At 45.2% G+C, this 13,745-nt stretch overlaps 1 protein-coding gene across 2 annotated transcripts in view; it reads left to right on the top strand.

The window, feature by feature from the left end:
• The first annotated feature begins 5,151 nt into the window (after nucleotides 1–5,151).
• The window catches only part of Tg (thyroglobulin), a 185,109-nt gene continuing 176,515 nt past the window's right edge, over nucleotides 5,152–13,745 (top strand). For both annotated transcript variants that reach the window (XM_055626695.1, XM_055626696.1), the window contains exons 1-5: nucleotides 5,152–5,218; nucleotides 5,643–5,751; nucleotides 6,826–6,923; nucleotides 7,813–8,016; nucleotides 8,348–8,507. In XM_055626695.1, coding sequence (XP_055482670.1) covers nucleotides 5,152–5,218; nucleotides 5,643–5,751; nucleotides 6,826–6,923; nucleotides 7,813–8,016; nucleotides 8,348–8,507 — 638 coding nt within the window. The remainder of the gene's footprint in view (nucleotides 5,219–5,642; nucleotides 5,752–6,825; nucleotides 6,924–7,812; nucleotides 8,017–8,347; nucleotides 8,508–13,745) is intronic.

Here is a 13,745-nt window from a genome sequence, read left to right as displayed (position 1 = left end):
CCAAATCCAAAGGATCTGAACTTCTCTTCTGAACTTCATTAAGACCAAGCATGTCTGTGGTGCATCCACATACAGGCAGGAAAAATACTCACACGCATAAAATAAAAATAGTTTTTAAAGAAGTCATTAGAAAAAGCAAAGTAAATGAAACATGCTGCAACCAATGAAATACCAATGAACAAACAATTGTGAAATATATAAATCAGAGCATTAGCTCTTAAATAGGACAATATGATTGACAAACAACTATGTAAGCATAAAATAGGTGAATGACATGAATCCAATAAACATTTTTATGTGAAGAGAGTTTTTGAACAGCTACACTCAATTGAGGCTTGGATGAAATAGAAAAAGTGTTCCAAAGATTTATATGAGACTTAATTTGTTTCGCCAAAAGAAAGGAAATGGAATTTGAATTTTAAAATCTTCCCTTAAAGAAAACTTCAAAAGCTTAAATGTGAATTCTGTTCCTTTTAAGGAAGAGATAATCTTAATTATGTATAAACAGTAGGAAGAAAGAACTTCGCTATTCTTTTTGAGATCAAGATTGACTTCATAACTAAAAGAAAAGATAACACGAGGATAGAACATTGCAGGTCAATGGATTTTTTTGTCTAAACACTGACACAAAATTCTTAAGAAATATTGCAAAGCTCCCCATAAACCTACCTCTTTCCAGCAATTTTTTTGGATGACCTGCTATCCAAGAAATAATGTGGTACTGATCATTAAAGGAAGAAGCAGAATTTCAGATGACCTGTATTTGGGTAAACTCTAAGAAAATCTACCAGAACTAATATACTTGCACATTAGCACAGAGTAACTGGAAACCAACTGATACTGAAAACCAGTATTGGTACTATTTTCAATGGCATGAATAGTCAACTTCACAACATCTATCATCAAAGAGAACAGTTTCTGGGAATGCCTATGAGAGATTATCTTGATTAGATTAATAAAGATAGGAATACCCACCCCAAATGTGACGGTACCATTTTGTGGGATTGCTCATTAGCAGAAAATAATTGAGAAGCATCATTTATCTCAGTCTGTTCTCTGATTGTTGATGCACTATGGCTAGCTGCCTCACACCCCTGCTGCCATACCTTCCTCTAACGATGGACTTTCCCACCAGCCATAAGTTAAATCAAACAGTCTCTTTATTAAATTTTGGTTTTCAGGGTATTTTTATCATAGCAACTGAAAGAGTAACTAATTCAAAATACTACTATGGTCATTACTGTGATAAACATGACCTTATGTTTTTTGGCCATTGAAACTGGATTCGTGGGAAGAATGTAGAAGAATTGAAACTGGGTTTATGGGAGGGAGGTGAAAGAATGTGAGACTGGTTTTGTGAGAGGAAGGTAGAAAAATCTGAAACTTTGGGCTTAAAAAGTACTTACCTGCTTTAAGTAGAGATAATAGGTCACTTAGGAATGCAGCACTGACAGAACACAGACAAGGGAAGCCCAGATCATGAGGTGCCAGAAGGAAACAATCTATTGACAAGTAGGTTACTGGCGATTCTTGCTGCATTCTGACCAAAAGGTATGTCTGCATTCTACACATGTCCTGAGAACTTAAATGGGAACAAAAATTTAAAAACTGGTTAATTTCTTTGGTGGAATTTTTTTTTTAAATAAAGCAGAGTATTTAGGCTGTGTTGTGGCTAAGGATTGCCGCCCCTATTCAAGTCTATAATAGAAAAGAACCAACAGTGGGGAAGAATGATTTACCCAAAACTCATTTGAAAGGAGAGAACATGAACTGAGAAAATAGCTTTTCAGTATCTTCTAAGTTTGTTCACAGGTGAGGTCCTCACTTTAATCCACTCTTAGGAGGGATAGGAAAAAAACATTTCTACCCCATCTTTGTGGCTATAGAAATGAGTGTGGAAAAGGTTTCTTTATAGCCCAGATGACCAAAGAGGAGGAAGAATATAGCTTTGAATCCTAGGGTGTGTGTGTGGGAAGGTGTAGAAGCTGTCCCTAGATAAACCATAGAGCCCAACAATACCAATGCTGTGGCAGACTGAAGCAGGAAAGAGAGGGCCAGTAAGCTGTTCAATATAGGGTTGCAAGCATTTGGTAGACTCAGAAGTGAAGGTGTGTTTGTGAGGTTCTGTTTGTGTACCCCAATGACTGCGTTTTCCTCACATCTTCATCATGTCTAATTATGAATAGATGCCCTGTGTTAGGGAAAGAAGGAGACAAAGGGGAAAGTTAAGTCCTTGCATTCAGAATTTGCATTCACTTGCCTGTAACAATGAGGAAGGGCCCTCCACCAGAGTGACGGAGGACTTAGCCAGACATGGAAGCTGATGGAGTTACTGTGAAAGCTGTGGAGAAAGGTACAGCAGAGATGATGAGCTGAGTCATTGTGAGGAGACAGCTTCATGTGGGGGATACTGAAGATCTGGCTCCGCTCTACTGCCTGGGTAGAGAGAAGCCCTCTTCTGATGGGGCAAGGCAGCTCTTGTGTGGACTGAAGCCCACACCACTCTGCCCAATATTGAGCTCACACTACCCACTTCAATGGTCTCTCAAGAGAGTCTGGGCATAGAGCACCTGTCCTCCTCCCCCAGAACCCTCTTCATCCTGCTTCACAGGCCATGCCCAAAGGTCCTAAACTGCCAGACCCAGTGAAGCAAGACATCCTGGGCGGCGAGGACCAGACCCTGTCACCTACATTCCATTGTTCCCAGGGTCAGAGCCAGACACAGTGACTAAGCACTAAGCCTACCTTGGCTAACCTGGGGCATGATGAGAAGCAGGAGGAACAGTGGGTTTGTGACAAACCTTCACCATCTCGCTCAACTTTCTAAGACATGTCTACTTTGAAAAATCTGCAAATGGAGAGATGCTGGGCTACACAGAGATGTGCTGCTCTAACAGGAAAGGTGCTGGTGGCCTCCAGACTGAGGGGTCATCAAGGCCCTTACAGCGTGGGCAGCAGGTTCTGGACATGGGAAGTTCTTCCTCCTGAGTTTCTTTCAGGGTGTATAGCGTAGCTCCTTGAAACATCTTTGTGGGAACCAGTCTTAGGTAGTTGTTCTCCCTCCAATTTTCTAGGGTCGTCATGAACATGGGTTTCCTGAGCACCTGAGAGGGGGTCTCTATGCCTGGCAGTGAGATTGAATTTTTTGACATTTTCTAGGACTGTCCCGGAACTTCAGGTAGGAGTTCTTCTGCCTTACTAAGCTATGGCTGTGAGGATCCAGAGATGAAGAAAGAGAAGAGTGTAGGGGATGGAACCAAAGGGATGGGGGACAGCCTGCTGAGATTTGTAGATGTCCACTGTGAAGAGAGAAGACTAGGAAGGATTCCAGGCTGTCAATCACAACTAAACCATCAGTATGGGAAGTTTTTGAACTAGAACAGTCTGTGAAATGTCCAGGGAGGAAGGACCTTAGCTCTGTGGAGAGGCCTCAATGTAGGCTATGGAATGATGGGGAAACCCTGAAATTCATTTACCCAAGGAAGCAGCAGGAGCAGGGTTTCTTACCTGTCTCAACCCCATACTCAGTTTGTCTTGTGAACAAAACATACTGAAGTGTTTGGGTAATTTGTGAACCTCAATTTCTAATTTATTTTCTGTGTTGAGTTTTCCTCCTGTCAGTATGGCTGTATTTAGAGAAAGGGTCTTGACTAAACTAAAATAATGCTCTTTAAGGTAATCTAACCTAATGTGGCTGTGTCTTCAGGTGGAGAGACTGGGACCTAGACACAAAAAGGGAAATGCACGTGAAGAAAGACTGGCAAGTGACTCATAAGCCATAGAGAGGAGCCTCAGGAAAAAAAAAACAAAAAAAAAACTGGCACTTTCGTTTCCATCTTCCAGCCCCCAGAATTCTGAGAATCTTGTCCATTGTGCAAACCCCTACCTCCATGATACATAGTGATGGCATCCCAAGCCAGCTAACAGTTGCCACAGTTGGACACTTATGTCCAAGACCATGAAAGCCGTAGTTAACCAGCCTGGTCTCTTTAGCCCTCCCTGTCCCCCTGCCTCAGTCTATATTCAGCACAGAGAGTGAGCCCTTGATGTCTGCCCAAATGGGAGACATGCCCTCTTCCCATAACTCTCCTTCCACTTTCCAAGGACACTGTTCTTCAGATTCTGACATGCTCCTCCTCCGCTCCTTCAGTGATATGTTATTCACTGGCCTCTGCCCTTTGTCCTGCTGGGTAGTTCTGTGTATTTGTCACTACCAGGCACAATGATGCCCTTTGCACATTGGGAAAATAATAACAACAATGGTGACCGCATGGATGACCACCCTCCTCGATTCTTTATTTGCTCTCTTGAAGAGACCCTGCAGACAAGTGGGCCTATATGACTGCTGTCATCTCAGCTTTGTTTCTGAGAAGGAAGTTGGGGCTCAGCCATAAGGCTCATTTTCATAGGTTATGCAAGGGCAGCTGGAAAGGAGGGAAGCTGATCCTGAGAGAAACTGCAGGGACCTATGGGCCTTATGTTTGAAGAGAATCCCACTTCTTTTCTCTGCTAGCTTAGAAGGGCTTAGTCTCCCGAAAAGACGGACTAGAGAAAAAGGTGTGTACATACGTATGTGTGTGCTCATTCATGTGAGAATAGGTATGGGAGTTATACTTGGCTTCTTTCAGTACAATTCTCACATTCAATATTAATGAGGGCGTAATTTTGCTGTTTTGTTTTCTGCCATGGCTTCATTTTCTAGAATAGTACCTACAGATGTTGGGCTCTAAAACAATAGTGGAGGAAGGAACAAAGGAAGGAAGAAAGGAAGGAGAGGAGAGAAGGGGGCAGTGAGGTAATCGGGAGGAAAGGAGGCAGCAGTTTATCTTTCACAGAGGTACAATCCAGCTCTGTCACTCCTAACGTACAGCCCTGGCATCTGCCTGTAAAGAGTAATTTTAGTACCACCCTCCCATTTCTTGTCCCCACATCTTGGAGTGGTCACCCTACTGACCACTCGAGTATTCTTAGGGGGAGCAGACTTGAGTAGAGGGAGTTCCTGTGACTGGCAGAGAAAACAAGGTGAGCCAGTGCCCTGTCAAGTGTCCTTGAACAGGAGAGCAGGGCCTGCCGCTGTGCTATAAAGGCTCCCTGACAAGGAGACTCAGGCGGGACTGCTCCTATCTCTTCATCCCAGGAGCAGGCAGGAAGATGGCCCTGGTCTTGTGGGTCTTCATTTTGTTAAACTCAGTCTGCCTAGTGGCAGCCAACATCTTTGGTAAGTTCTAAGGCTGGGGCCATGGTTTTAAGGAGGGAGTTTTCAGGCACGGGGCTCTGCCAGGCTCTGGCCAGGGCCCTTGGACATGCCTGACTTTATCTAACCACACAAATGCCCAGAGGCTAGATATTTGCCCTTTGCTGTTCCGATGAGAGAGTTTCAGAGGTGTGGTCTGTATTGCCTGAGGTCCCAGAGCTAGGAATTGGTAGAGTAGTGATAAAGAAACTGGGAGAATGGAGATATTCTGATTACCTCCTGGGAGAGTACAGATGATTAAATGAACTAATCATGTGCTGGGGATACCATTAAGGGCTGTCAATAACACTGGGAAGGTAAAGACTTGTGACTGTATATGAAGGGCTGTCAGGGGTGGGGGATGGAACCTGACCTACATCCTTCTCACGTATCTCTTCCGTTCGCATAGAATACCAGGTAGATGAACAACCACTCCGTCCCTGTGAGCTGCAGAGGGAGAGGGCCTTTCTGAAGCAGGCTGACTATGTTCCACAGTGCTCAGAAGATGGGAGCTTCCAGTAAGACTGGCTTTAGCAGGAGCTCTAGAGTCCTAAAACACCTCGAAGAACCTCTTATATCTTGTTCCTGTGATCCCCAATCGTACCCACCCAGATTCTTGAGCTATGCTGTCATTTGGGAGGGCTCCCTCTCTGTCCTCACATACAGACAGTGCGTTGCTGCTGACAGCCTCTCAAGTGTTGCTGAAGCTTTATCTTAACTGCTTTAAAACATAGCTTACAGGGACTTGGGGAGGGACATGCATGCAGAAAGGGGAGGAAGGGTGTGATCGGGAGGGGAGGAGGGAGGGGCTTATGAGGGGATACAAAATGAATAAAGTGTAATTAATAATAATAATAAACAAACAAACAAAACACATAGCTTACAAGGCCTTTTTCATAAAGGTCCAATAGAGGTAAAGGTGCTCCTAGGCATCCACTCCACCCTCCTGTACCCTGGCAAGACAAAGCAGGAACTTCCTGTTAGTTGGCTGACCCTGTTTTCATAGCCTCCCTGGGCTGCTAGGCCACTTCCCTCCAGGGACCTCTGCTGTGAAAGGGACTTTTGCAGATACCCTGACACATCTTGGGTCCTGAGTGAGTGAGGTTACGGTCTAAGCTTCTCTCTCCTGCCTAGCAAGAGTCCTTATTCCCCTCTACTGTGCAGTTACACACACACAGCCCTCACCTCTAACTGTGGGAAACCTTCCCTGCTTCTGTCCCTTATGCAAGCTTCCCATAGGCACAAACTGCTGCCTAGCTCTAGTCAGGACTTCTGGGAATCCAGGGTTGTGAAGGAGGGCTTAAGGAGTATGTCTCCCTTTTTGACATCCGTGTGTACATTTCTTTCTGAAGTTCCAGGCCTGCCTTGTCCCCAGGAGGATCCACACACACTCTACCCAGCCACCTCCTGCCCCAGGCCACCCTGCAACTCTCAGTGTAGCGCCCCGCCCCTCCAGGAACTCTGTCTTTGGCCTTGATTGAGCACAGCGTTGGCTTTCCTGTGTGACTTGCTAGGCCCTGGTCTCACTCAGCTGGGACCAGAATGTGGTGTCAGGAAACCATCAGGATGTCACATGGTATTTCTCTCTTCAGGACAATCCAGTGCCAAAATGATGGCCAATCCTGTTGGTGTGTAGATGCTGATGGCAGGGAAGTACCTGGCAGCAGGCAGCAGGGAAGGCCAACAGCTTGTAAGTAACACAGGAGCATGTAGCGGGACAGGGGCCCTTACAGTGGGACACATCACATCTAGGGACAAACACTAGGCTTAAGGAAGTTAATCTGGCAAGTTCCCCTAAGGGCTGCTGGCTCCTCATCATTGAATATGCAGAAGTCCAATTTCCTAAAGACCACTATGAAAATCATATGAGATGCTCTAGTCTAGCCAATACCTAGCAAGGACTTCCCATGAGCCAGCCAGTGTGCCCCATACTGAGTCAGTTATGAGCAGCAGACATAGAGGGGTTCCAAGCCAGGTCAGAGCTCTCAGCAAAGTGTTATCCAATGGTGAAAGCAAGGGCTTAAAGGGGAAGCACTTTTTCAGTGGTAGATGATAGTTCTGAGTGTCTGGCCAGCATGGCTGGTTTGGGGACCCTGGTGGCCCTTCATACTCTCTGATGTTATGATCTTAACCAAAGTCACCTGCTCTCTCAACCCCAATCTACAAAATGAACAGAGAACCTACCTCACCCATGTGAGGATTTGCAATGTAGTAAGGCTGGTGTATGACAGCTATTCCACGGGAGCAAACAGAAGTGGCTTTTCCTCCCACATCCGGAGGGAGGCAGCTGTCCTCACTTCTAGAGAGGGAGAAAAATGCAGAGTAGTGAAGCAACTTTTCAGGCAACACGGGCAGCCTCAAAGAAATCCCGACTAAGACATTCTGTTAACCGTACCAGGAGCTGCTCTACAGTGCCAGGGTGCTAGTGAGAGACATCGCCTTCTAACTCGGTTCCCAAGACGTCAGAGCCTTCTGAAAGTCAGGCTGAATGTCCTTCAAGGAGGAAGGGCCCTCCTGGGCTTGATCCTGACCCTGTGTGCTCCCCAACAACCCTCTGTTGCTTCTCTTTGTATCCCCAGGTCTGTCCTTCTGCCAGTTACATAGGCAGCAGATCCTGCTGAGCAGCTACATCAACAGCACAGATGCTCGCTACCTTCCTCAGTGCCAGGATTCAGGCAGCTATGCACCAGTCCAGTGTGACTTGTGGCAAGTGCAATGCTGGTGTGTAGACACAGAGGGCATGGAGGTGTATGGTACCCGCCAGCTGGGGAGGCCAACGCGGTGTAAGTGTCACTGTCATGGGCACCAGATTCCCTGGGTGGGCTACAGTTTGGTTCCTCACAAATCCCATGCTTGACAGCACAGAGTGCCTGGCCTTTGAGGGAGAGGGAAAATAGCACAGAGACGGTTGCATGGCTTTAGATCATTCCACAGAGCCTTGCTTGCTGGCCGACAGCTATAAGCACAAGCAGGATTTCCACAAATGCTTGTGAGCCTCAGGTGGCTTGTCTTGGGCACCGATGGGTTTCCATGGGTCACATGAGTAGCATCAGTACCTACCTACCCCCCCCCCCCATGCATAAGAACTGAACAGTTTTACATGAAAATGTTTAGGTCCAAGGAGCTGTGAGATAAGAAACCGCCGCCTCCTCCATGGGGTAGGAGACAAGTCACCACCCCAGTGCTCTGCAGATGGGGACTTTATGCCTGTCCAGTGCAAGTTTGTCAACACCACAGACATGATGATTTTTGATCTGATCCACAGCTACAACAGGTAAGGGGCTCTTCAAGCTTATGTATGCATTAGGATCTGAGAGTGTCATTTGTCACATTGAGCCTGGTGGAGAATTAAGAGATGCCTCATCCTCCTTTGTCATTGACAGGAAAGTTCACCCTGTACGCAGCACTTTTAACAAGGACAGCTGGGAATAGCTATTGAAATTACAATTATATGGTTTTAGGTAATGTTCTATTGCTGTGAAGAGGCACCATGACCATGGCAATGCTTAAAAAAAATAAAGCATTTAATTGGGGGCTTGCTTATAGCTTTAGAGGTTTGGTCCATTGTCATCATGGTACTGGAGCAGTAGCTGAGTCCTGATCCATAGGCATAGAGAGAAACCTGGGATTGGCAGGGGTTTTTGACCCCCCCCCCACCTCCTGTGACACACTTCCTCTAACAAAGCCACACCTCCTAATCCTCTGAAGTAGTGACACTCTGTGGCAGTCTATGAGGGATCACCTCACTCAAATCACCACATACTCTTTGCTTCTCCAGCCTACCACGCAAATGAAAACACCAGAGTATGAAGACCTATACATCCTAGCAGAGGACTAGGGAAAAAAGCTACTGTTCCTCAAGTAGGGAGTGGCTGATTATATGTAACATACCATAAATATTTGTATAGCTGCTCAAAAGAAGGTGTCAGAGCCGGAGAAGTTGATTCCGAAGCATGGTATGCTAATACAATCCAAAATGACCAGTGTAAGTACCAGATTTAATTATTTAAAAAAAAAAAAACAATAAGAAAAAGGTTCTTTACATATGATCCTATGACCAGATGAGTGTCTTGGATCCGGATAGAAGCAGGAGCAGAGAGTAATATGAAGGACTACACAGCTGCTGAGGACCACACAGGAGATGAGGGCTGCAGTGGAAGAGTGGCTAGAAAGGGCAACCTTATCCAAGAGAAAAGAGCCCGTTAGAGAGCCTGGGTTTGGTGATGCACATGCATTTCTGTAAGTTCCAAACGTGCGTGCACCTGTACAGGACTTTACCCTTCAAATAACAAATATAAAATGAGAAGCACCTTATACACTCTAGCCCAAATATCCAGGTAGTGTCCAGCTATTATAGAGCAGCCCATGATTGTGAAGGGCCATTCAGACTTTACATAATGTCAGACCATTCTGAACACAATGAAAGAAAGCACCAGCCTATGTGAACGCTGCCAAGGGAGAATCTGAGCCCCCACATGGCTGCCTTCCAGAACAGCCAGTTGCCGTGTGAGAGAGAACATTCCCATGTGTGGTGCCAGAGGGGGTCACAGACCATGACCGAAGTGCAGCTCCCATAGGCAAACTTGATCTGAGTTGCGTAATACTTTAGAAGCTTAGCCTTTTCATTAGATCACACCCTGCAAAATTCATTATCAGTGATTTCATACATTCAACCTAGAATACAAAACTTCACAATATGGCTTTAAAGACTGAGGTCAGAGGTTGTATGCATTTGTTTATGTGGTTAAGAAGCTAGCTTTGAACTATCTGCTTTGCACCAAATCTTTCTGTGTCCTGGGTCCCTCAGAGTTTGGCCACCTCACTCCTGCCAGCTTTGTCCGTTTCTAGTACTATCCCGCCCCACAGCCTTTACCCCTGCCACCTTCAGTCTTCATCTGCCACTGCTTTGCAAGGTGACCTGGTCATTCAACTTCCCAGAGCCTCCTCAGTGTTCGCCGTTGGGAAATGGAACTTGTACTCTGTTCACTGGGCTGTGGTTAAGCTCTCCTGACACTTCACCTATAAAGCCACTGAGAACATGCATCATCCCAACATGCTCACCTTCAGGAAATTCTCTTGCATTATCCAGTTTCAGGAAATGTAGGTTAGATTCCCCACCTCACTCTCACCCCTGGCAACTAAGTAATTAGCTTAACTGGGAGCACAGAATCATCAGGCAGCCCAACTAACCGAATGCTCATCTTCACATCCAACTGAAGGCTAGCTGCATCCAAGGAGTTATAGATTTCAGCTTTAATACAGATGGGATTAAAAGTAAATAACCTGTGATTAACCAAGAAACATGGAAGAATTTAAAGAACCCACTCTAGGAAGCATAGTAGGCTTTAGAGGTCTATAGAAAATTGTCACTTGTCTGTATATATATGACTCATTTCTTTTCTCCCACAGCATAAGACACAGAATTTTGGACACAGTGGGTCTACAACCCCAGTTTTAAGACCTTTAAGACCTCTGAGGCTCAGTTCACCGTAACTGCCACAAGAGGGCAGTCTAGTTAAACACAAAAGTTGAGAATCAAGTCTTCATTGTTAATGCAAACAAAAGTACTCACTTCTGAAATGAGAGCGCTCTCTCTCTCTCTCTCTCTCTCTCTCTCTCTCTCTCTCTCTCAGCATATCTTTGAACAAATTCTCCCCTGAAAAGATCATGGGAACGGCTGGGTGGTTGATTTGATTATTGCAAGCTGAGGGGTAATCAGAAATTTTCTGTTACTCTATAGATCTGGCCACTCCAGGCCCAGTGACTCCTTTGGACCAATGGAAGGAGCTGTGGAATCCACATTGAATAGGCTGAGCTCACCTGGGGTTGACAGATATAATATAGGCCAGTTGTAGTTGGATTTTAGATAAGCAGTTTACAATCTGTTTTACTGTATGTCCTTGACATTGCCTCAAACATATTAAGGCCTGGGAGTAGGGTGAGGATTCGAGCTGGTAAGGCCTGCATAAACACTACCAGATCCTGTGAGTGAGTACTGGGAATGCACCAAGTCCCACGTTCCAGATGATAGTGGCTCCATCTGGAGGGAGCAACGGTGCTTAAGAGACGGAGCTCTACTGGAGACACATTTATCACGCAGGACTTAGAAATGTGAGGAAGAAACATCTGGAGGAGAGAGAGAGGAGAGTCAGGGATGGCTCTGTAGACGGTAGAAAATGTACTTGGGAGGAAAAAGCCACGATTTGACTCTGGAATACTCCTTGGAGATGTGGCAAAAACAACTGACTTATTTCGGAGGAGGGGGGCGGCTTAGAAATCCCAAGACCAGGAACAGTGCTTTCAAATCCCCTGTGAGGTTTTAATGTACTGTACCGTGATTTGTGCTTAAACTTGGCCATTGTAGGGCCTTTTTCCCTACGAGGAAAGGCAATTACTTACTATAGCAACTTGGCTAAAAACTTAGAAGCCACGTTGGAACAGGCAGTAGCTATTCTGGCTCTTCGAGATGCCCCATTTTCTTTACAGCCACAACCTGGTCATGACTGTGGGACTCTGTCTTACCCTAAGCTACAGGTGGAGTCCTACAGAACTTGAAGTACAACTGGTGACATTATCAAGGTTTTAGATATTTAAAATTCTTGTATCAACCCGTCATTAGTTACTACGCTTGCCCTGCCTGCTTAGCAACAAGCTTCACCTGAAATGCTGTAGCACATCTGTTATCTTGTGGAAGGAGTCAGGAGCCCCTTGACATCATTGTAATTGGTATATGGAGGACTATGGGAAAATCCTCACAGAAAGATCATCTGGTCACCTTTAAGGCCACCTATTGGTAGTCAATTTAACTTGGTTACCATGCTATGCTGTGTGTGGCCATCTCCTAAGGACTATCTGCTCCAGTGCAGGAGAGAACTGGCAGATTGTTAACTTTATTAGTGTGTTAGTTGCAGGTTAGGTTTCCGGAGGCCTGCCCATGGGAAGAATAAGAGAACCTAACAATGTGGAGAGTGTTGCAAGGGAGACAGAGGCATGAATGTAAATAACCTGTAAATAACCAGCCACCCAGATTTCACAGGGCTCCATTTGCAATCGCTCTAAGTCTGGGGAGGCTCAAGCTGAACACCACTCACCTCTACTCTAGTTTTTTTTCCTTCTGAAGGGTTCTGCTCTTGTCATTGTGAGACTTGATCTTTCCCACAAGATGAAACACTTTTTCATTCATTAAGCATGTTAGTTTTATCTTCCTCCTTTCTTTGTATATGCCTAGAACAGGATAAAGGATGTTAATGGAAATCATGGAGAAATTGTGAGAAGAGAAAATAAGACAGGGCAAAGACTTGTCTAAAACAATCTTTCTTTAAAGTTATAGCAGTGTAAGAGGCCTCTGAGCTTTGACTACAGCCAGGGAAGAAATTATTTTTAAGAATAATCTAGTTTCTCAGCAAACATACCTCTTTTTTTATATTAAAGATGGAAGGAGCTGTGGTCTTTGGGTCCTTACTAAAGGAACAGTATCAAAACCATATTTGGCTATATAGCTTGGCAATCCCCTCCTGCCAATACACATTGCTTATTACTGCTCTTGAGTAATATTAATAATGACAATAAATATGGCAAGCCAGGGCAAGAGTTCTGCCACACTTACTCAAGGTTCCCAGGCCTTCTCATTGAACACAGAATTGATGGAGAGAGGATCACGGAGGCACGAGGTCTGCTCCACAGGCACTGAGGGCAGTCCTAGGTAGTGGCAATAGTAGACCACCAGGAAACAGTCCTGAGAGGGTGGAAGGACCCTTTCCCTCGCTGAAGTCAGGGAGAGACTCTTAGTATGCAGACATGCAGGAAGGGGAAGAGATCAAGAGAGGCCACAAAGAGAGCAATAGTTTGTACTGGTCTGTTCATAAGACCAGCAACTCCAAGAAGGGGGCTTTGACTATTAAATGGCAGAATAGAAATTCTGCAAAAACCTTGGAGAGTCATGCCTTCCCCTGGGTTGGGGCGGGGGGGCTTTGGTTGCCTCAGCACTTCATGTTGTAGGGTAATTTAAACATCTGTGCCATTTGCTGGAGTGGATGTCTGATCCCTCTCAGTATCTGGGGGACTGGTATGTCATGTGTCCTTCAACACCTCTTAGATGTCAGGGTAAGTGAGGCATGGAGCACTCACAGAATAACCTCACAACAGACACGTGTATTAAAGGACATGAGACAGGAACCAAGCCCAATGCACACTGTTAGTGCACACAGGGATCAGATGTTGGGTAGAGCCAGATGTAAATCAAGGTACTACCATTAGGCCAGGAGGCCAGCCCAAATTTCTCACCGTCTTCATCTCAAAATAAGATAAAAACCATACAAATACCTTGTAAGGAGCATTAATGAGTGGATGAATAGTGGGCGCTTTTGCAGTTGTCTTTTGCAAAGCAGGGCTTAACAAATAGAAGCAATTATTTTACTATCATTACCACTTTTATAACCAAATTATCCCAGTTTCCAATGAATGAACTTTCTTTCTTTCTTTCTTTCTTTCTTTCTTTCTTTCTTTCTTTCTT

The sequence above is a fragment of the Psammomys obesus genome, unplaced genomic scaffold (assembly GCF_907164565.1).
Source record: "Psammomys obesus unplaced genomic scaffold, mPsaObe1.curated_primary_1811, whole genome shotgun sequence".
Lineage (NCBI taxonomy): Eukaryota > Metazoa > Chordata > Mammalia > Rodentia > Muridae > Psammomys > Psammomys obesus.
The sequence above is the reverse complement of the archived record's forward strand: the minus strand, read 5'-3'. Positions and strand labels throughout refer to the sequence as shown.